At 36.4% G+C, this 24,525-nt stretch overlaps 1 protein-coding gene across 1 annotated transcript; it reads left to right on the forward strand.

Annotated features, from left to right (window-relative positions):
• Positions 1 to 1,461: 1,461 nt before the first annotated feature.
• Positions 1,462 to 24,414, forward strand: MANEA (mannosidase endo-alpha; the record flags this gene model as incomplete). Its single annotated transcript, XM_080700371.1, has 4 exons — positions 1,462 to 2,026; positions 13,490 to 13,599; positions 22,888 to 22,964; positions 23,757 to 24,414. Exons 1-4 carry the CDS (start codon positions 1,483 to 1,485, stop codon positions 24,412 to 24,414), a joined length of 1,389 nt encoding a protein of 462 aa, XP_080556497.1. The 5' UTR covers positions 1,462 to 1,482.
• Positions 24,415 to 24,525: the final 111 nt, after the last annotated feature.

Here is a 24,525-nt window from a genome sequence, read left to right on the forward strand (position 1 = left end):
GATATTTGGTAGATTCTCCACTGTTGTGTTTCTCTACATAATTAATTGGATATTAATTTCTCTTAGAGAAACATTTTGTCAATATTTGAGCATCCTGTTTCTTATCAGACTTTACTCCTTCATTTAATATCTATTGATGATTCTTAGTTAATAGTTATTACTTTGCTTCTTATTAATTTTGCTACTACAATAAAATACTTGAAACTGGGTAATTTATAAGGAATAGAAACTTATTTCTCATAGTCCTGAAGGTTGATGTTTTAGTCAATTTTCTACTTGCTGTGACCAAAATATCCAACAGAAACAACATAGAGGAGGAAAGGTGTATTGAGGCTCATAGTTTTTTTTAGAAGTTTCAGTGCATAGGGCCAGAACTGAGACACAAACTGGCAGCAGCATCAGGAGTGTGACAGAGTGATGCTGATCTCACATTGTGGCAGCTGGAAGCACAGGGAGAGGGCCTCTCCACCATAGCATATAGAGTCTCCAAGACCCCTTCTCCGGTTACCCAGCTTCTCCAGCCATGCCCCATCTCTGAACTTCTTTGCATTGGGAAAAGATTTCAACACTTTGGGGGATATTTTGAGGTTATTTTAAGTCCGAGCTATAAGAGCTGGGAAATCCAAAATCAAGGCATTGACAGTTAGTTGTCTGGTGAGGGCTATGCTCTACTTCCAAACCCACCTTGAAGCTTCATCCTTGGGAAAAGGATAGCTCTAAGATAAAGAATAGCAGAAGAGAGCAAAAGAGCATTCATTATTCATGATGACAGAGCCATTGTGGACTCTGTCTTCCTCATTAGGTCCCACTGCTCATAAGTGTTTATTAGAGATTAAGTTTCCAATACTTGAATTTGGAAGCACATATTCAGACCATAACAGTCTAGTAGTGGCCAGAATATTCATCTTTTAATTATTATTTTTTACTGTCATTTAAAAAATATCCGTTTCTGTTTCATTCCAAAGTCATTTAAAAACTTAATTGTTCCTTTTTGTAGTACTAGTTAATGTGTTTTTGAAATCCACTTTATAGCTAGACTTTAATACATTTATAATATATTTCCTTTTATTAAGTATGATTTTTAAAATTTTACATTTAGATTTACAATATTTTAATCCATATTCCTAGATTATCCCCATTCTTTATTCAGTATATACCTAATCATTCAAGAGATAAAAATGTATTTTGTTTTTCTATTTAAGATTTCTATAAAGCTTATCTAACTAAATGTAATTGGCATGCAAATGGTGACATTTCCAAGTCAGTACTGCCATTTAGGTTAGCTATATATAGATTCTCTTACAAACATTAATATTGGTAATATAATTAATATCACAATGAATTTTCTTGATTTTAATGTAATCAATATAGATTTTAATATCCATTTTGATTACGCTGGAAAATATTAGCACATACTAATTATCTTTTTTTAAATAAATTACAGCAAAACATTTACCATTGTGGACTTTAAAGTATGTCATCATGGCAAAATTTAGGAGAAGGACTTGCATCATTTTGGCACTTTTTATTCTATTTATTTTCTCTTTGATGATGGGTTTGAAACTGCTGAGACCAAATACAACTACTTTGGGAGCTCCTTTTGGACTTGACCTTCTTCCAGAATTTCATCAACGAACTATCCATTTGGGAAAAAAAACTGATTTCCAAAAGAGTGACAGAATTAAGAGTGACACAAATACCAAGAATTTAAAAAGTGTCGAAATCACTATGAAACCTTCCAAAGCCTCTGAAGCTAAACTGGAAGAACTGCCACCTCTGAATTATTTTTTACATGTATTTTATTACAGTTGGTATGGAAATCCACAATTTGATGGTAAATACATACATTGGAACCATCCATTCCTGGAACACTGGGACCCTAGAATAGCCAAGAATTTCCCACAAGGGAAACACAGCCCTCCAGATGACATTGGCTCAAGCTTTTATCCTGAGTTGGGAAGTTACAGCTCTCGGGATCCTTCCGTTATAGAAACTCACATGAAACAAATGCGCTCAGCTTCTATTGGTAATTATTTTATTTTATTATGTATATGTGTTATGTATATAAGTAATTTTTGGTAGAACATTAAATTGCTGATTAATCTTCACACTATTAGTTACATTGCTAAACTCCTACCTCCAAATTAAACATACTTACTGTCAAAAATCCAGATAACCACCTTTATTTTTAATTTTTTATTTATGTTTTTGGTACTGGAGCTTGAACCCAGAGACATTTTGCCTCTGAGGTATACTCCTATCCTTTTTTATTTTATTTTTTTTCTTTTGAAACAAGTCTTGCTGGGTTACCGAGGTCCTTTCTAAGTAGCTGAGGTTGTCCTTGAACCTACAATCCTGCTGTCTCACCCTCCCAAGTACTGGAGTTAAGGCATGTTCCACCACTCCCAGCTAATGTATGATGTTTAATTTCTAAATTTTGGAATATTTCTGGATGTATCAATTTTTAATTTAATTTTTCTCAATTCTATTATTTATGATTTACATAAAATACAATGTATTTTCCCTCGTTAAGTAATCAGTTAAACAATATTTCAAAGGTATGCACCCATTTAATGCCCCAATCAAATAGTAAAATGCTCCTACAGTCTAAAGAGTTTTACCATGGTCGCCTTATTCACCTCTTTCCTTTATCCAACCCCAGAAAACTATGAATCTGAGTTCTTTCATTGTAAAGTGCTTGTGACTGTTCTAATACTTCATGGAAACAGTATCATTCCTCATTTGAGTGGGTTTTATTTGGCTTTCCATACTAATATAGCAACGTTGTAGCTTTATCAATAGTTTATTCCTTTTTATGCTGTATGCTATCCCATTATACATTTATAGAAAGTTTTTCACTGTATTCAACTTTTTATACATCCAGGTTGTTTTACATTTTATGCATGTAGCATATAATTTGGGTTTGCTTTTCTGTTTGTTTTTAAACTATTCTGAAAGGTTTTTTTTTAATTTGTGTTTTTTTCATTTATATTTAATGTATAACAATGTGGTTTTAAATATTTATCTAATCCTTTACTTCTTATTTGTCCCATCTGTATTCTTCCCTCCTTGTTTCCTTCTCTTACATTGAATATATTTGTTATTCCATTTTATATCCTCTTCTGTCTTAGCACATGTATTCATTAATTTTATTTTTTAATTGTTGAAGTTTACAGTATGTATCTGGGTTCAATTCCTAGTATCACAAAAAAAATCAATTAGACTTAATTATTAGATGCAGAAAATAATTTTACTACAAAAATATGTAAAGCACTTTTAACCCATGGACTTATATTGACTAGCATTTTTTCAGCAAATGAAAGCTATTTAAATTGGTTTATATTTGAATGTGCTTTGACTTCATGTTAACATTCAGAGATATGTTTTTGGCTTTATTTTTATCTTAAATTAAGTAAATCATACTATTAAAGTGAAAAAATCATCATACTATTGAATGGCAGAGAACAGTACGAGTCAATTGATTTTCTGCTTTTACAGTTAGAAATACAGTGCAGGTAAATCTGAATATTTCACACTTTTTTTTAATCTGGTAAAACTAAGTACTAGGATTTTATCTATTAATTCAATTAATATATTAGTATAGTATATCTCACATATAATATCATTGATAAATCTATTTTCAAGTCTTTTACATAAAAAATAACATCATATATTTTATTTTTTGCATTGACACCTTATAATTCTAAAATACCCAATGGATACCTTTTTTATTTTTTTAAAAGAGTTTTCAAAAACTCAGTAGGACAATCAGAATAATAGCTCCCAGTAGCTAAACATCCTAATCCCTGTAATCTGTTTATATGTTATTTTATATGACAAAAGGAAATTCCATTTGTGCTTGCATCCTTCTTATCCTCACATACTTCCCAGATTCTGGTAACCACTAACCTATTATCTACATCTCTGATATCAACTTTTTAGTTTCCACATGTTAAATGAGAACATAGAATATTTATCTTCCTATGCCTAACTTGCCATAATGTCTTCCAGTTCCATTCATGTTTCTTCAAATGACGAGATTTCATTCCTTTTTATGATACAATGTATATGTCAAAATTTGCTTATCTTTTCTTTCATCAGTGTACACCTAAGTGAATTCTATATCTTGGCTTTTGAAGTGCTCTGATAAATCTGCTAATGCAGATTTCTTATTAACACTGTAGTCTAGGTCATGAAATCTTTTGTTCACATTTACAAAATATCCTGTTAGGTAAAAAATATCTTTTTCTTTTTTTTTTTTTTAATAAAGACACAGAAAGAATAATGTTAACTTGCCCTTAGTTCATATAGCTAGAAAGTGAGGAGATATTTAAATACATGTTTATTCTGCTATACTATCCCACCTCTCAAAAAAAAAAAAAAATCAAAGAGTTGTAGACTAATTAGAAAAAAGCAAGAGACAAATTCCTGAAATTTTTAAGGTGAATGCTTACCTTTTTATCTTTGGAACTATAAGGTAATTGTTTAAAAGTGTGAACTGCTAATGTTTTTTAATTTTTTATTGATGTATTGTAGTCATACATCCTAATGGGATACAAGATGGTGGAGACATACATGAACACATCACCCAATTAACCCTTACCCAATTCCTGCCCTATTCTCTCCCTCCTCCCTCCTTCTCATGCTTGGCTTAGTGATTGACTTTGATGTGTTTGTTAAAGCATATCATGTGCCTTAGAAAATGTCCCTCTTCTCCCCTCCCATCCCCTCAGGTCACCATATTTGGTCATCTATAGAATCTCTTTCTTCATCTAAAGTTTTTCCTATGACCTATTTCTTCCTAGTTTTTGTACATTGGGGAGAGCATCTGATTTCTTATTTTTTGTTACTGACTAATGTTTTAGTATGTTCATTTCTTTTGGGATGTTCATTTCCTTTCATTTTTGTTTGGTGTTTTTTTTTTCTGATTCTTGTGCTAGGTGTTTTATTTCTTTGTGTTCTTGATTATCTTTGATCATATACTCTTTATAATTCTTTAAAAGATACTTTTTGAGAATATTTTGAGACTCAGGAAGAAGATGCCTTTCTTCAGAGAAAATTTGCCTTTGTTTTTGCCTGGTAACTGTTGAGAATACCAGTCTTGAATCATCTTGAGTTTAAAGCTATAGATAGGACTATATACACATTGTGAACCTGAAATATAATCCACTGGTTTTAAGAGCCAGTTATTTCTGCCAGCCATGCTTCTGGAAAACTGGCTTCCTTGCTCCCTTACCTGTCTGGCTTCCTATTTTACCTTCCCTTTGACAAGTTTATTCTCCACTTGAATCAGCTCTTTGGCTTAAGAAATATCTTGTTTCTTGTATTTTATTTAATAATTTTGATTATTTTCATGGAGAATGTTCATTTACTATTAGACCAAGTGGTACTAAAAATTGTTCTATCATTAGAAATAGGAATCTTGGAACCAACTAGGGGGTGTGTGGAAGATGGTGGCAGCCTTCGCTGCAGTGGTGACAGCTGGCAGCAGCCAAATAGGACATGTATTCCAATGAGAAATCCCGGACAACAGATTTTGGTTTAATATCAGATTGGGAGAACATACAGAGACATTTCCAGCCATCACTTTCTATCTAAAATATAAGAGAGAAGAGACAGATTGAGATGGCAGCAGCGGCGGCAGCCAATATTCGGGAGAGTCAGACAGATTCAATCCAATCCACGCTGAACTTTTGAAGACATCTCCCTGAAAGTAGACTGCATCTGCCCCACCTGCTAGGAACTCTGGACAACATACTATGTAAGAAAAGGTTTAGAGTGCGTCAGAGGGAGCACAACATAGCCGGGTCAACAGGTGTGCCACACATCCCGAGAGACAAGGGCTCTCCTCTATGCCACGCTCCTCTCTGCCACGCTCCTCTCCGCAGCGCTGGGGGCCCGGGTGCGCATGGAGCAGCAGAACCCACTCTCCATGGTGAAGCTGTGGACCTTTGCTCTTCTGCAAGGACATGTACTATTTTATTAAAAAATATTGAAGAGGGAGGAAGATGATGGCAGCTAGGGCCACAGCGGCAACTGCAGCTGCAGCAGTGATGGTTGGCAGGGGCTGAATAGGACATGTATCCCTCTGAGAAACCCTGTACAACAGATTTTGGTTTAATAGCTGATTGGGACAACATACGGAGATATTTCTAGTCATGACCTTCTCTCTAAATTATAGGAGTTTGGAAAATGGTGGAATTAGAGGCAAGACAGCAGTGTAGCACCCACCACTGCAAGAAAAGTGATTTTTGGAAGGATGTTCTAAAAAAGATCAGAAAGTAGACTGCTCCTGCTGCACATGCACAGGAATTCCAAACAACAACATACTCTAGGAGAGACCAAGAAGGAGGCTGCGTTGGTGGCCAGTATTCAGGAGAGGCAGACAGATCCAATCCAATCCACTTTGAACTTTTTAAGAAATCTCCCCAAAAGTAGACTGCTCCCACCCCATACACTCAGGAACTCTGGACAACATACTATGTAAGAAAAAGTTTTGTGGAGATGTACAAAGGTGGCGGTGGCAGCGGCCAGTATTCAGGAGAGGCAGACAGATCCAGTCCAAATTGAATTTTTGAAGAAATCTCCCCAAAAGTAGACTGCTCCTGCCGCACATGTTCAGGAATTCTGCACAACATACTATGTAAGAAAAATGTCCGGAGCAAGTCAGAGGGAGCCCGCCCTTATGAATGGGTTGACTCACTGCACCAGGTGTCCCAGGAGACCTCGGCACTCATGGCCTTCAGGCTCCTCTGAGCTGTGCTGCGCTGCAGGTGGAGGTGTGCTTGGAGCAGCGGATCCCACTCTCTGTGGTGAGACTTCAGCTTTTGGTAGGGAGATAAAAATCATTGCTGCTAGGGATTCGGGCTCCCAGCTTCTGCAAATGACATGTGCTTTTTTCTCCTACTACTAAAAAAAAAAAAAGGAAGAAAAAATGGGAAGTTCTGTAGACCTCCTGCCCATGGTGACAGGGACTGGAGCCTGCCACGGTGAAGCCAGGTTCCAGAGCCAGAGAGCTGGGGCCTGGAGCTTGTTGCATGGCCTGGCTAAGCCTGGGGCCTGATCCACAGCAAAGGACCAGCGGGTCCCTGCAACTGTACGGCCAGGAAGCAATAGAAGCTGCCACTGCCTCACCTCATCTCTCAGCAGGTTCCCAGATCCAAGTGACCTCTATTTAAAAAAAAAATTGGTCCCAGTTGCAAGGCCCTGGGCCCGGGGTGGGGGTCGCAAGGGGCACACCGGATCCCCGGAAGAACCGGGCCCGCGTCACAAGGGGCAAGTCAGACACCTGGAAGAACCGGGGCCCGGGTTGTAAGGCCCTGGGCACTGGGTGGGGGTCACGCGGGGCACGCCAGACCCCTGGAAGAACTGGGGCCCGGGCCTCAGTGCTACTCAGTGCCTGATCCCACAACTGCCTCAAACCACACATTACTGTCTTCTCTTACTTTAAAAAAATAAAGGAAAAGAAAAAGAAAAAAGAAAAGAAAAATATCGGAGAGGGGTCAAGAGGGCCGCGGCAGCTGCCAGGATACTGGAGATACAGACAAAACTTACTCAACTAAACTGGAACTTTTGGAAAAATTCCCCACAAAGGACTGTTTCTTCCCCACACCCTTAGGAATCCTGTACATCACCTGTAAGGAGAGAGTTTGGCGGAGACCTAGGAGGAAGGTGGTGTTGGAAGTGGTCATGGTGTTGAAAGTGGTCGCCACGCTGGCGGTGGAGACTTGTATTCAGGGGAGGCAGAAATCTGATCCTACCAACCTTATCTTCTGGAGAAATTACCCCAAACTTCGAATGCTACTGTCCCGCATGCTTAGGAACACTGAACAACATGCAGAGTGGAAAAAGAGCTTGGGAAAGATTTGAAATGGTAGAGGCAATGGCAATGGCAGTGGCCAGTACTCAGGGGAGGCAGAGATCTGATACCTGGAAGTTTTGAAGAAATAACTGCAGAGGCAGAATGCTACCACCACGCACCCTCAGGAACGTGGGGCAACCTGCTGGGTGAAGAGGGTGCTCGGATCGGAGACTGCCAAGGGGTGAGGCCGGTGATGGTGACAGCAAAGATGGGATTGGAGCCTGCCATGAGGCAGGGCTGGTGCTGGGGCCTCCAAGGCCATGATAGGAGCCTATCGAGGGGTTAACCAGTGCCAAGGCCAATGAGGCCGGGATTGGAGCCTGCCCAGGGGTTAGACTAATGCTGGGGCCAGTAAGGTCGGGATTGGAGCCTGCTGTGAGGCAAGGCCGGTGCTCGGGCATCCGAGGCCAGGATCGGCGCCTGCTGAGGGACTAGGCCGGTGCTGGGGCCAGCGAAGCTGGGATCGGAGCCTGTGTGAGGCAAGGCCGGTGCTGGGGCCTCCGATGCTGGGATCGGCGCCTGCCCAGGGGTTAGGCCAGTGCTGGGGCCAGCAAGGCTGGGATCGGAGCCTGCCTTGAGGCAAGACCGGTGCTGGGGCATCCGAGGCCAGAATCGGAGCCTGCGGAGGGGTTAGGCCAGTGCCAGGGCCAGTGAGGCCGGGATCGGAGCCTGTCATGAGGCAAGGCCAGTGCCGGGACCTCCGAGGCTGGGATCGGAGCCTGCAGAGGGGTTAGGCTGGTGCCGGGACCAGCGAGGCCAAGATCGGAGCCTGTTGTGAGGTAAGGCCGGTGTTGGGACCTCCAAGGCCGGGAATCGGAGCCTGCTGTGAGGCAAGGCCACTACTGAGGCCTCGGAGGCCAGGATCAGAGCCTGCCCAGGCGTTAGGCCAGTGCCGGGGCCAGAGAGGTTGGTATTGGAGCCTGCCATGAGTCAAGGCCGGTGCTGGGGCCTCCGAGGCTGGGATCAGAGCCTGCTGACGGGTTAGGCGGTGCCGGGGCCAGCGAAGCTGGGATCGGAGCCTGCCATGAGGCAAGGCCGGTGCTGGGGCCTCCAAGGCCAGGATAGAGGAGCCTGCTGAGGGGTGAGGCCGGTGCCAGGGTCAGTGAGGCTGGGATCCGAGCCTGCCTTGAGGCAAGCCTGGTATTGGGGCCTCTGAGGCCAGGATAGAGCCAGCCAAGGAGTTAGGCAGGTGCGGGGGCCAGCGAGGCCAGAATTTGGGCCTTCCATTAGGCAAGGCCAGTGCTAGAGCCACTGAGGTCAGGATCAGAGTCCTCCGGGTGGCCAGGCCACTACTGGGGCCATCAAGAGTGGGATTAGAACTTACAATGCGACATGCACAGAGAAGTATCACAGCAAATGATAACTAGATGATTCCCCTAATTAGCAAAAACTAGGATGAAAGGGGTAACAGGAGGAGGTCGAGTTATGGAAAGGGCCCTATAATGAATCAATTAAGGTGACCAATCAGAGGGGATGTGATGGGGGAGGATGAAACCTCTTTAAAAATCAGGAGGTACGTAGACAAATGTATCAAAGATAATCACCAATCAAGCATGGGATCAAGGGAGGGGAGGGAATGGGATGGGAATTGGATGAGGTCTAATTGGATGATGTGTGCTTGTATATCCTCTCATGTGTTGTAATCCAATGTGATGTATGATTACAATGCATATATATATATATATATATATATATATATATATATATATATATAAATAAATAATTGGTTATGAGTGGATCATCTTGTCAAAGTTACTCACCTCTGGCTTTCAGGATTTCTGTAAGTAGGAAAAATGTGTGGAAATTAAAAGAAGGAAAGATCTGCAATTGATCAGATGTGGAGAAATAGAGGCTCTAATACATTGTTGGTGGAATTACAAGTTGGTGCAACCACTTTGGAAAACAGTATGAAAGATCTCCAGAAGGAAAGCAAACTTACCATATGATCCAGCAATACCACCTCTGGGTGTCTACCAAAAAGAATAAAAAGCAAAATACCAAACTAATGCATGAACAACCATGTTCATAGCTGCACAGTTCACCATTGCCAAACTCCGGAACCAGCCAAGATGTCCTTCAACGGATGAGTGGATTATAAAACTATGGGATGTGTACACAATGGAAATTTGCCCAGCCATAAGGGAGAACACAGTTATGGCATTTACAGTGAAATGTCACAATAAGAAATCAGATGCTTTTTGTAATATGTGAAAACTAGGGAGAAATGGGTAACAGAAGGAACTCTCAATGAAGAAGGGATCCTATAGAGAAGCAATTAAGGTGATCTATCTGAGGGCACGGGACGGGGAAAGAGGGAAACTCTTTAAAGCACATGATATACTTAAACATATCAAAGTCAATCAGGAAACCAAGCTTGGGAAGGAGGGAGGGAGAGAGAAGGGGTTAGGGATTGGGTAAGGTCTTATTGGGTGATATATGCATGTATAGCTCCACAAGTTTTTTATCTCATTAAAATGTATGACTACAATTCACCAATAAACATTTATTAAAAAAATAGGAATCTTGTTTAGTTTTTAATTTCATAGAAGAATGCTTTCCACATAATTTTGCATGCTTTGTATAGTAATCTTTCTGTTTTATGTTCTTTATTATTTTTATTTTATTTTATTTTATTTTTTATTTTTATTTATTTATTTATTTTTTGCGGGTCTGAGATTGGAACCCAGGGGCATTTGACCTCCAAGCTACACCCCCCTGCCCTATTTTTTATTCTTTATTTTGAAACTGGGTCTCACTGAGTTGCATAGGGCCTCACTAAGTAATTGAGGCTGTCCATGAACCATGATCCTCCGGTCTCAACCTCCCAAATGCTAGGATTACAAGCGTGCGCCACCACGCCCAGCTTTTATTATTTTTATTTTTATTTTTTATTTAACTTTTTTTTTGGGGGGGGGAGTCTGGGGATGGAACCCAGGGGCATTTGACCCCCCAAGCTATACCCCTGCCCTATTTTTTATCCTTTATTTTGAAACCGGGTCTCACTGAGTTGCAGAGGGCCTTATTAAGTAGCTGAGGCTGTCCCCGAACCGTGGTCCTCCAGGTCTCAGCCTCCCAAATGCTGGGATCACAAGCGTGCGCCACCACGCCCAGCTTTATTATTTTTATATTCACTTTTACCATCTACTTTTTGTAAGAAATAAATTTTTATAGGCTACTTTTTTTTTCCCCCAGTACTGGGGATGAAACCCAGGAACATGTAGACCTCTGAGCTACATCTCCAGCCTTACTATTTATTTATTTATTTATTTATTTATTTATTTATTTATTTATTTATTTATTTTGTGGTACTGGGGTTCCTGGAAACCCTTCTACCTCCGGGCTACACTCCCAGACCTATTTTATGTTTTTATTTGGAAACAGGGTCTCTTAAGCCAGCAAGGCTGGCTTCAAACCTGCGCGATCCTCCTGCCTCCACCTCCAAAGCTTGGGGATTACAAGCGTGGTCCCCCATGCCCAGCTTTATTCTTTATTGTTTTTTGAAACAGGGTCTCACTGAGTTGCAAAGGATCTCACTAAGTAGCTGAGGCTGTCTTCTAACTAGGATCCTCTTGTCTAAGCCTCCCAAATGCTGGGATAATAAGCATGCACCACTATACCTGATGAATAAAGTTTTATTTTCACTCTTCATTGATGGTATTATAGGCTGGGCTAGTAAGTAGTTCAAATGTTTGATCCAATTTTTTTCCTATATTTTTCTCACTAGCATTCTTCTTAGACTATTAATTTTCTTGGCTGGCCAGAACTTCCCTGAAATCCATATATTATAGGTTCTTTTTTCTGTCTTTCATGTTCTTGTTATTCTTATTTTCATAGTAGATAGAAGATCTGGGCTTTTTTTTTTTTTAAATGAGGGACCTGTGTTGTTCATCTAGATGAAACTTCTCAGTATTCAGTATAGCTACACAAAATTTAAAATCTTAAAATTTAGTTCTCAGCCTGGTATGGTGACATATGCTTGTAATCCCAGTACTTGGGAGACTGAGACAGGAGAATTACAGGTTTGGGACCAGCCCCTGCAACTTAGTGAGACATGAGACCTTGTTTCAAAGTAAAAAATAAAAATAAAATAGGACTGGGGTTGTAGCTCAGAAGTAGCATGCTCCTGGGTTCAATCCCCAATACCACAAAAGCAAATAAACAAAATTGTGTTCTCTTGCTGTTTCTAAGCTTCTATATCCTAATTTTTAAAATTTTCTCTTTTAATACCATTATTATCCCTCTCCCTATGCTCAAAAGCCAGTTGATTGATTCATTTATTAGTGCCATCTTTCTAATGTTTTTTCCATTTCCTTATATATGAAGATTTGAATTAGTTAATCTTAAATATTCTCTCTCCAGTTAGTGAATTTTGTTCAGACTGACATAACACTTATTTTGTAATTTATCAGTGCCAAATTTAGTAGGTACTACAGGGAGGAATTGTAATTATTTTACTTCTTTTAAATCTTATATTAAAAGACAGTTATTCCCATAAAAACTAGCACATGAATGTATATAAAAGCTTTAATCAGCCAGGCGTGGTGGCGCATGCTTGTAATCCCCGTGCTTGGGAGGTGGAGACAGGAGGATCTTGCTGGTTCGAAGCCACCCTTACTGGCTTAAGAGCCCCTCATTCCAAAATAATATATAAAATAGGTCTGGGAGTGGAGCCTGGAGGTAGAAGGGTTTCCAGGAATCCCAGTACCACCAAAAAAAAAAAAAAAAAAAAGCTTTAATCATAATTGTCAAAAACTGTAAGTAACCAAGATGCCTTTCAATAGGTAAGTGGATGAACATCCTTACAATAGATATTATGCAGCAGTAAAAACAAATAAGCTATCAAGTCATGAAAAGACATGAAAGAAACCCAAATGCAAGTTACTAAGTGAATGAAGCCAGTTGGGGAAAGCTACATACGATTCTAACTATATGACATTCTTTTGCCAAAGGCAAAAGTATGAAAGGATCAGTCATTGCCAGAAGAGAGAGGAGGGATAAATAGGTGGACCACAGGCTTATAATAAAGCTGAATTGCCTGTCAACGTTATGGTGAACATATGATTTTATAAATATTTTCATAATCTATAAACCTGTGGCTGGGTGGAATGTTTGCTTAGAATCTACAAGGTTCAGAGTTTGATTCCAGCAAAACATACACACACACACACACACACACACACACACACAAAACTACAACTACAACACAAAGAGTTATCTCTAATATGTAAACAGTGGTCTTTATTTAATAATAACATCAGTTTAGGTTCATCAACTATAGCAAAGCTATCACACTAATGCAAATTGTTAAGAGGGGAAAGTAGGTAGGAAATAGTGGAGATGGCAGGGGTAGCATAATAGAACTCTGTACTTTCTGTGCTATTTTCCTGTAAACCTAAACTTATTCTAAAAAGAAAATGTATTAATTAAAAAGAATATTCCTGATGAAGAGTTCATAAATATTGGCTAATCAAAATAAGCAAATAACTTTGTATAGTCTGAAAAAAGTAATATAACTTTTTGATCTGTTCCTTTTTTAAATATTTGGAACTTTTCTTTCACTTTTAGGATATCTGCAGTCATTCTCATTCTTACTGTTTTTTTCTGTTTTTTTTCTTATTTTTCTATTAGGAGTACTAGCCCTATCTTGGTATCCACCTGATTTAAGTGATGAGAATGGAGAAGCTACTGATAACTTAGTACCAACTATTTTGAATAAAGCTCATAAGTATGATCTGAAGGTATTTAATTTATTTTCAATTTATATATAATGGACTCTTGGAAAAGAAGATAGTAAAAATTAATTTTGCAATGTTCATTTTAATTAAGAAGTTGATGTATATGAAAATTATGACAGAGTCTTTTTGAATCCTATTATTTCATAATGTAAATGCTTATAATTCAATATGCTTTAACCCTCATCCAAGTCATAATACTTTAGAAATCTTACTATTTTTCTAACCATGTTTTATATTAATCTATTTATTATTTATTTTGTCAAAAAGAGGAGTAAAGGTTCTTTTGTGAAGATAATACATAAATCAGAAGATTTGTGTTTAAAAGTCATAGAGTTCAAAGATCTACTAAAAAGAAGTATTGTTCGTCATGACTTTATATGTTTATAAAATAGTCGGAAGCCAGTCATGGTGGTGCACACTTGTAATTCCTGTGCTTGGGAGGCGGAGACAGGAGGATTGCGCAGGTTTGAAGCCAGCCTCGCTGGCTTAAGAGACCCTGTTTTCAAATAAAAATATAAAAAATAGGTTTCTGGGAGTGTAGACCGGAGGTACAAGGGTTTCCAGGAATTCCAGTACCACCGAAAGAAAAAAGAAAAAAAATTGTTGCCCAAATGCTTTCCAAAATCTGATTTTCAGTTAATTCTTATTTAACATGCATATGTACACATGCACCTGTATGCAGTTATTAAGCAAGGGAAAGTTTGAAGAAAACATTAGAATAAGTATATTCTATCTAGTTGTTAAGATGTATGAGGAAAAATTTCTCACAGCATGTGCTTTGTTTTCCTAATTAATGAATTATGGAAACAAATAGAGGTGATGATTAAAAACATTTAAATAGCAGTACAAAGGAACATTTTATATAAATAGCAAAATAACAGGAATTGTTTTTCAAATCCCAAAATTGTTTTATGGTAGCAACATTAATGTTGTAGGTAGCAACATTAATTGCATTAAATTCACAAAAAATACAGTCTATATTCTCGGACCACATTCAGTATAACTAAAAGTTAATAATTAAGTGAAAATTTAAGTGTAAAACTGTTTAAAATTTAAATAATACTAGATTTCAAGAAAAAAATCAAAAATTAAAAAATAAAATTGAAGATGACATAAGAACAAATACTGAGGTTATTACATTATTAATACCAGTGGGACGCTGATAACAAAGTAAAGTGAAGAAGGAACTCATAAATATGAAAATTCACTAACCCGCTTTTAATGTCACATACTTATAAACTACTAGGGCTGGGGAAGCTGAGCAGGAGCATTTCACGTTTGAGATGAGCTTAAAAAACAATGAGACCTTTTTAAAAAAATAAAGACAAAAAATATAGCAAACACACTGAATAATGTTATATATATTTTTGAATGTATCATGAATCTCACTATCTTGTACAATTTCAGTGCACCAATAAAAATTATAATAATGAAATAGAATACAAACGTTTAAAAATCAGTAGCCTCAATAAATTCACTCATATTTTTTTTTCCACTTTAGCAGAAAGGAAAACAAAGTAGGCAAACCACTGGTAAGAGAAAAGTGAAATAATAAGGATTATACTTGTAGGTGTAGAAGAGAATTTAAAATTTTATATCAGCATTTTTGAAATTTGCAAGACATGGGTATTTTTCCAGGAAAATACCTAAAAGAAGTTCTTATTTTTTTTTTTACTTTATTTTTGTGTGTGTGTTCTTGCACACACACAAAAATAAAGTAAAAAAAAATGTTTTTCTTAAAGTACTAGATTTACCTATCAGTTGTATTCAACCCTCGAGAAATGGTTGATTCTTGTGACATGGAAATATTAACACTATAAAGTATAATCATCTTTTGTTGCATAAGAGATTGCCCCAGAACTTGGTTGCTTAAAACAACACACTTTTGAGGGCTTCCAGGAACCCCAGTACCACCAATAAATAAAAATAAACAAAAACACACTTTTGTCACCTCACATAGTTTCTAAGGGGTAAGAATCTAGAAGTGTGTTAACTTGGGTCTCCAGAAGGTTACAGGCCCGTTCAGTTGTTGCCTACTGCTACAGTCATTAGAGGCTGGAGGATTTACCCACAAGCTTTTCTGTGTAATATTTAGCAGACCTTATTCCTTCCAGCTGAAGGACTAGCAGTTTAAGTTCTTTGCCTCATGGACCTTTCCACATGGCTACCTGAGTTATCTTAAGACATGACAGCTAGCTTTTCCAGAGTAAATTAAGTAGTCTGAGAGAGAGAGTGAGTATAATATAGAAGCTTCAATCTTTTTCTTAATCTTGGAAGTGACATATTAGTATCTCGGCCCTATTACAATGTAAGAAAATATGAGAACTGCATAGGTTGTAATTACTAGGAGATGGAGATTAGTGGGGCTGTTTTGGAGATAAAAAGAAACTTAGGAAATGTCCTAATTTATTCTATAATAATGACACAATCCTTATTCAGAACTAAACAAGGATAGCACAATTGGGAAACTTAAAGATCAATTTCACTAATAAAAATAGAGGATACCAGTGGTACTCCAGATAATGGAGGGGAAATACCAGCAATGCTTGAATGGAAAGATAGGAGAGGAGGAAGGCTGAATTTGATTAATGAGGGTCTACATCCAAATATGTGTAAAATTATGAATATGGCATGGTTACCCTGGACTATCATTGGTGGGGGGGGGAAGGGAAAACAGGGGTGGGGTGGGAGAGGGCACCAAGTATAGTTTAAATGTATACCATTTATGTTCAATAAAAAATTTTTTAAAATAGATGTGAAATTCCTCAGTACAGTTTGTATTAAAGTGTTCCTTAGAAAGTGACCTAAGAATGTTTTCAGAGGTATGGAATCAAAATTCAAGTTGTATTCAAACCTGACTCAGTCACCTTACTGATTTATATTATGTATCTGTACCTCAGTTTCTTATCTCTAAAATGGGAATAATAGCAGAAACTTATAGAGTGGTTGTATATTTGCATAATATATATAAATCAATAAGATTAGTTTTTCTAACAGGGTAAGCTCTTTATAAATGGTGAACAAATAAACTTCATTGACTTCAAAAATTTATCATTTTAGTGGATACTATAAATTTGAGGAAATAACTCATTACTAATAAAATCTTAATAAGCTAAGTAACTAACTGATATTAGTCATTATACCTGTGTTAAAATTAATGGTATTATGTTCTTTTAACCAAGACTAATATTCAAAATGAAGCTATTTCAATAAATTATACCAAAAAAGGCCTAAATAAAATATTCTTTGCAAGTAGCAAATACCTACAAATCCTATGAAAATTACCTAAAAACTGTTAGAGTTCAGTATGCTGCCTGGAACCCCAAAATGTGTAATTCAGTAGGATTCCTATATTATATAAAAAATGGGGGAAAGTACAGTGATAATAACACATAAATCATAAACATGCTGGGTGTGGTGATGGAAGGCTATTATCCCAGGATTTAGGAGTCTGAGACAGAGGATCAAAGGTCCCAGGCAAGATTCAGCAACTTAGACCCTCAGCAACTTAGCAAAACTGTTTAAAAAATAAAACATTAAGAAGGCTGGGGGTCTGGCTCAGAAATAGAATTTACCAGGTTCAGTTTTTACTAAAATCAAAAATATATGAAGAAACACAAATTTGATGAAAATATTCAAAATTGCAGAAATGGTCATTGTATCAAACATTTATATTTTTTCATTTAGTAAAACATAATTTAATCCCACTTAAAAATTTCTATGAGATTTTAAACACAGAATTTGATATGTTAATCTCAGAGCTTCTATATATATTGAAATAAAGTAACTTTAATGAGATCAGCCAGAATCAGAAAAGTCAAGGGCCATATATTTTCTCTTATATGTGGAAGCTAGAGAGAAAAAAAGGAAAAAGAGACCAGTAGTATAGTGGAAGGGGACTGAGGGAAGACAGCGGGGAAGAAAAGTAGGAGGTCCTAAGAAGTAAATAGACCAGATAATGTGATTGGCATATATGAATGTGTCACTATGAATCTTGCTATGATTTATAATTGCAGTATACCAACAAAAAATTATAAAAGAAAATAAAGTTGTATATAATGTTTAAAAATATGGAGAAGAAGCCAGGTGTGGTGGCTCATGCTTGTAATCCCCGCGCTTGGGAGGCAGAGACAGGAGGATTGTGAAGGTTCGAAGCCAGCCGAGCTGGCTTAAAGAGACCCTGTTTCCAAATTAAAAAGTATAAAAACAGATCTGGGAGTGTAGCCCGGAGGTAGAAGGGTTTCTAGGAACCCCAGTTTCCAGGAACCACATATGTATGTATGTATGTATGTATGTATGTATGTATGTATGTATGTATATATATATATATATATGGAGAAGATTAATTATAAGGACAAATGCATACTGTGAGATAAGCATATTCAAAACAAGATATATATTATGAATGTATAAATTATATGTGTTTGAGAGTATGTGCATGTTGTGTATTAGGATAATTTGCCAAAATAGTGACTTGGTTTTGTTGCTGTTGCTGGCTTAGGAGTAAATGAGATTTTAAACATTCTTCCTCATTATAAAATAAATATGTAAATATTTTAAGTAAATAAACTGGGAATGGTGGCACATACCTGTAATCCCAGTACTGGGGAGACTGAGACAGGAGGATCACAGTTTCAAAACAGCCTCAGCAAGTAGTACTACTCAGCAACTGTGTAACCCTGTCTCAAAAAACAAAGTAAAAAGAGCTGAAGGTCTACCATAGAGATAGAATGCCCCTGGGTTCAATCCATAGTACCATTAAATAAATAAATACATACTTTAAAATATTTATTAACAAAAGAAAAACTTGTCTTTCCATATAAAAAGTATGCTATAAACTGGCAGAAATTAATAGAATGAGTAAGGCATTATCCTCACTATGGAGAAAGAAATCAGTGAAACTTATTAGAGTCCAAAAACTAAGGTACTTAATGTGAGAGTCTAATATGTAATTCAAGAATAATTTAAATAGGAATGTTTATTCATGATCTTGTCTTTACAATACTTTTTTTCTTTTTTTTCTTTTTTATTATCTACTCTTGTTTTACATTCTTTGACAACAATGTCTCATGTTTGATGCTTCTTATTTTCAGATTGCTCATGTTTCTTCAAGTTTATTCTTGTTCAGTGCAGTTTATTTGCAAATTTTAATGAAAATGTGGAAGAAAGTGCCTTTTAGCTAAAGATCATTTACTCTGAGTTCTCATATTGCTTCCACTCTTAAAAGTTACTGACGCTTTTTATTTGGTCTGTAACTTCTTATAGCTTATATATGCCAATAGTGGGTAGTCTGGTTTGTCCATTATTGGTAATTGAAATGTGAGAAATTATTTGAATCATGAAGGCTTTTTTATTTATTTTATCTTTTTTTTTTTTTTTTGGTAGTACTGGGGTTCTTGGAACCCCTTCTACCTTCGGGATACATTCCCAGACCTATTTTATATATTTTTATTTGGAAACAGGGTCTCTTAAACCAGCGGAGCTGGCTTTCAACCTGCGCAATCCTCCTGTCTCCGCCTCCCAAGTGCGGGGATTACAAGCATGCGCCACCACGCCCGGCCTATTTTATGTTTTTGAGGGGTGTACTAGAGATTGAACCCAAAGGCATTCTACCTCTAAGCTATACCCTCGGCACTATTTTTTTTTTTAACAGGGTCTTGCTAAGTTGCAGAAAGAATCACTACGTAGCTGAGGCTGGCCATGAACCTGCAGTCCTCCTATCTCAGCCTCCCAAGTACTGGGCTTGCAAGCATGTGCCACCTTGCAAGCATGTGCCACCATGCCTGGCTTACAAAGATATTTTTCAAATGAAAATGAAAAATCAGTTTTATTTTAATTTTATTTTTTCAGCTTAAATATTCAGTAGTTATTAGGAAATAGACATGGAATTAGGGAGACAGACATAGTTAACATTTTAATGTATTCCTTTCAAAGGCAGCTGGCTTAGGAGACCCTGTTTCCAAATAAAAATGTAAAAAAAATAGGTCTGGGAGCGTAGCCCGGAGGTAAAAGGGCTTCCAGGAACCCCAGTACCACCAAAAATAAATAAGTAAATAAATAAATAAATAAATAAATAAATAAATAAATGTTATGGTTTAGTTACTTTTTATATTATCTTCAGAAACTATAGATTAAGTTCTTTTTAGGAGTATAAACTAGTAAAGCTGAAATCTTAAATCATGATTTTTTTAAAAAATATTTTGATTATTTGTTCCTTAATATACTTGTCTGCCTATTCTCTGGAGCAAGGGCTATAGCACTGTCATTCAGTAGGTTGGTTTTATAGAGAGTATAAAAATCAGAGCTGGATGCTTTCCACTCACTCTTTTATGCCCTACACCATCAAAAATACATCAGAAACATAGGTTTTTTTAAGTGAAATATGATAGAGATTTGGGGGAGATTCTGTCACTCGTTTTCAAATATTTCTGTTCTACCTTCCCTTCATGGAAAGAGCAAATATACTTCCTGCCCCATTGATGACCTGCTTTGGCTAGTGAGATGTAAGAAATAGAATGGGTTTGAATGGTTGTGCTCCTGTTATCTTAAATTAGAAGAGAATGCCTATTCTGCTTAGGACCCAATATGACAAAAATGTGGAGCTGATTTGAATCTGACCCATAGCTCAATACAGATCCATCCTAGCCAATTCTCAGGTTTTATATGCAAAACTCAAATGTGCCTTTGAAAGCCACAGAAATTGTGGAATTGCATGATATATAGCATCATCTCATCATGAGTGAATTAAACTAAATATCTACTAAATGAAAATCAGTTGGGAGCTATCACTTCTTTTCCTTTGCTTACAATTATAGGGTAAGGAGCCAACTCAGGTACTGGTTATCTTCTAGAGTTTTAATAACTGTAATATTTTATTTGAAAATAGAAAGTACTTTTCTACTTTATGCATAAACCAGATCTTCTACTATTGGTATGTAAGGATCCATTATTTACTTGCCTATGACTAATGCTATCAATTTATCTGATTTTCAGACTAATGCAAAATTTCAACCATGTGAAAGTTGTATAAAATATGTCTGATTTTTTAAAGTACTCAGCTTTCAGTAAAACATAGTATATTATCTATGACCTCTCCTTTTGGCTTTTCTTAAATGAGTAATATGGATTTATAGTGAAAATTCAGTAGAAGGAGTATAAATGGCAGGTTTAGAGATTAATTTGACTGCTGTACATTTTTTTGCATACAGTGCCTACTGTATGCCAAAGATGGACAATATTAAGAAGAGCAAGGTATTATCTCTATCCTTAGAGTTGTACCAAAGATCAGAGACAAACAAGTACATTTCAGAAAGAAAAAAGTACAAAGTATTATGATAACATGTAATAGTAGAAAGACCTCATTCTTAACTGTGGCCTGAAATAAAGGACATAGGGGAATGGAAGTGTTGAAGAAAGGAAAACATGACCAGATTTTCACTTTTACAGTGTTCTTTTTGGCTGTAGGGTAGATAAGAGACTTTTGTATTAGTTTGCTTTTCCATTATTATGACCAAAAGAACAACTTGGAAAGGAAAGGTTTATTTGGGCTCACAGTTTGATAAGTTTAGTCCATGTTTGGCTGGCTTCATGCTGGCAGAGAGCATGGTGGGGGAAGCCTGCTTATGGCAGCCATAAAGAAGGAGAGAGAAAAGAAAGGACCAGGGATCCATATAGTTCCCAAGGCCACAGCCCCAGTGACCTAGCTTCAAAATCACTTATCCTGCCTACAGTTACTGCCCAGTAATCCCGTTCACATTATTGATCCATCAGTGGGTTAATGAGATTAGATTAGAGCCCTGATTCAATTACTTTACCTCTGAATGTTTTTGCATTGCCAATACATGAGTTTTTCTGGAGGACATTCTATATCCAAACCATAACAACTGGGCAGGTGAAAACTAGAACCATGGCATGGAATGTTTATATGATCCTAATTTCCTAATCTTAAAATAGACTATATTCTATAGATAATAGAGACTTAAAATTGTATGACTAAAATTCATTTTATAGACTTATTTTAATACTGAGCTCATGAATTATTTCTGAATTCAAGAGAGAAAGGTGACCAAATCACAGGATTAATTAAAACTAAGAAGTAATTTTATTGTAATTTTAAATTAGGAATATATGAACAAAAATTATTAATATGGGTTTTTGAATCTGTTGCAAATACATAGATCTGTTCTTTACAAAATACACATGGCATTTATGTTTTGCAACTTTAAAAGTAAATAAGTGAGCTCAGGGGTATAGCTCAGTGTTAGAATACTGGCCTAGCACGTGCAAGGCCTTGGATATATCACCAGCACCTCCAGTATATTTTTAAAATATTAAAAAAAATTAATTTTAATATAGTTTATTTGCTTAAATTTGTTGCCTTCATATTTAAAATGAAAATTTACTCAGGAAATGAAATTTAAATCTGAAGGAAGAATTTCCCATGGTAGCTATTAATGCACTTTATGTTACTATAATGAAATTCCTGAGGCAATTAATTGACACACAGGAAGTAGTTCATAGTCCTAGAAGTTACCTCTGGCAAACGGTTTACTTTATATGACAGTAAAAAGAGAGACACTGGAAGACTGGAGTTCCCAATTTCTTTTCAGGTTAATTGTATACTTTTTGTAAACAAAATAGATATGTTTAAGTATAGAGTGTATCCTTATATGTTTTATGTATAAGCATATAAGGTATATTAACATGAAAAATAAATTCTAGAAAGCACTATTGAACAGTGAATAAACTTTTGATCATTGCCTCCAACAAACTAGGTGAGCCTGGGCAAGTTATTGAACTATCTTAACATTGAATTGCCTCATTTAGAAAATGGATATAAGCTGGGTGTGGTGGCACATGCTTGTAATCCAAGTATTTGGGAGGCTACGACAGGAGGATTACAAGTTCTAGGACAACCTCAGCAAGTAGTGAGAATCTAATCAACCTAATGAGACTGTTCCAAATAAAAATAAACTAAGGCTTGAGGTGTAGCTCAGAGGTAGAATGCCTCTAGGTTTAATCCCCAGTGCCACAAAAAAAGAAAAAAAATAGTAATTGTAGTTGCTTTATTGAATTATGAAGGTTAATCCAAAGTTTCACATATTACTTATTAAAGGAACCCTTAGTAAATGTTATTACTACAATTTCTCTGTACCTTCCATATTCAGTAAATAGGCATCTTAAAGTTAGGTTATTGAAGTAATCACTTGAATAAATATGTAGAATATACTTCATTTTTATTTTTACTTCATGGCTAATAATTTCTCTAATTGGTTATTTTCTTTCTTTTAGGTAACTTTTCACATAGAACCATATAGTAATCGAGATGATCAAAGTATGTATGAAAATGTCAAGTATATTATAGACAAGTGAGTTTTTTCTATGTTTATAATTACTGTTATATGATTCAATCATAATTTTATAGATAGAGTACACTTATACCTGAGAGATTTGAATGGTTTACATTCTGATATTTTTAATGAAATTAATTTAAAATTATAATAAATGTCTCAGTCACTTTGAAGAACATTTCTAAAGTTTCTTACAATTCACTTTTTGCATGAATAATGATTACTGTTTTTACTGCTGAGTCTAAGGCCATTTATGATTTCTGTCTTATCAATATTTTAATATTTCAAAAATCTTATGAATAAAGAGTTCTAACTTTTTTAAGGTTCAGATTATAAAAGCTATTTTTAAAGCAATGAACCTGGGTCTCTATATCTATTATAATTAAAAGGAAGGAATTTATTATTAGAGTTTCATTTTGTTAGAGGATTTTACTGATGATACTCTGGTATATATCATAACCTACAAAGAAATTTTTTAGCAATAAAGGGACATTTACTACTGATAGAAAAGAAGCTTATGTATTTAGAAAATACTGGGCTTCTTATGGAATTAGTAATCGTTTGTAAACCTCAGTATAATTTCTGTCTTGTTTGGTAATGTTCTGCCTAGTAATATGTCTACTATCTCATTTTATAATATGTGTAATTAAAAGTGCATTTTGTTTATTGTATTTGTATGACTAACTCTCTGGAGATGGGTAATGATGTACTTAAACTGCATTGATTACTCTCACTTTCAGTACACAAATAATTTTTGTCTATGACAAGCTGTATATATTCATATTTCTTTTACATATGTTTGTATTCTAGATATGGAAGTCATCCAGCCTTTTACAGGTATAAGACAAAGACCGGAAATGCTCTTCCTATGTTTTATGTCTATGATTCCTACATCACAAAGCCTGAATTATGGGCAAATCTGTTAACCACCTCAGGGTCTCGCAGTGTTCGCAATTCTCCATATGATGGACTATTTATTGCACTTCTAGTAGAAGAAAAACATAAATCTGATATTCTTCAAAGCGGTTTTGATGGAATTTACACATATTTTGCCACAAATGGCTTTACCTATGGCTCATCACGTCAGAACTGGGCTAGCCTAAAATTCTTTTGTGATAAAAACAATTTAATATTTATTCCAAGCGTGGGCCCAGGATACATAGATACCAGCATCCGTCCATGGAACGCTCAAAACACTCGGAACCGAATCAATGGGAAGTATTATGAAGTTTCTCTGAGTGCTGCACTTCAGACCCACCCCAATTTAATTTCTATCACCTCTTTTAATGAGTGGCATGAAGGAACTCAAATTGAAAAGGCTGTTCCCAAAAGAACTAGTAATACAGTGTACCTAGATTATCGGCCTCATAAACCAAGTCTTTATCTAGAACTAACTCGAAAGTGGTCTGAAAAATACAGTAAAGAAAGAACAACATATGCATTAGATTTCCAGCAGCCTGATTCTTAATGCATTGATTAAGCTTTAATAATTATCAAAATCACCTAATTTGAATAAATGCCTTTTGTTTTTAGTTATGGAATAAACTGTCAAAATCAATATATATTATTTCTCTTATCT

The sequence above is a fragment of the Muscardinus avellanarius genome (assembly GCF_963383645.1).
Source record: "Muscardinus avellanarius genome assembly, chromosome: 8".
Classification (NCBI taxonomy): Eukaryota; Metazoa; Chordata; class Mammalia; order Rodentia; family Gliridae; genus Muscardinus; species Muscardinus avellanarius.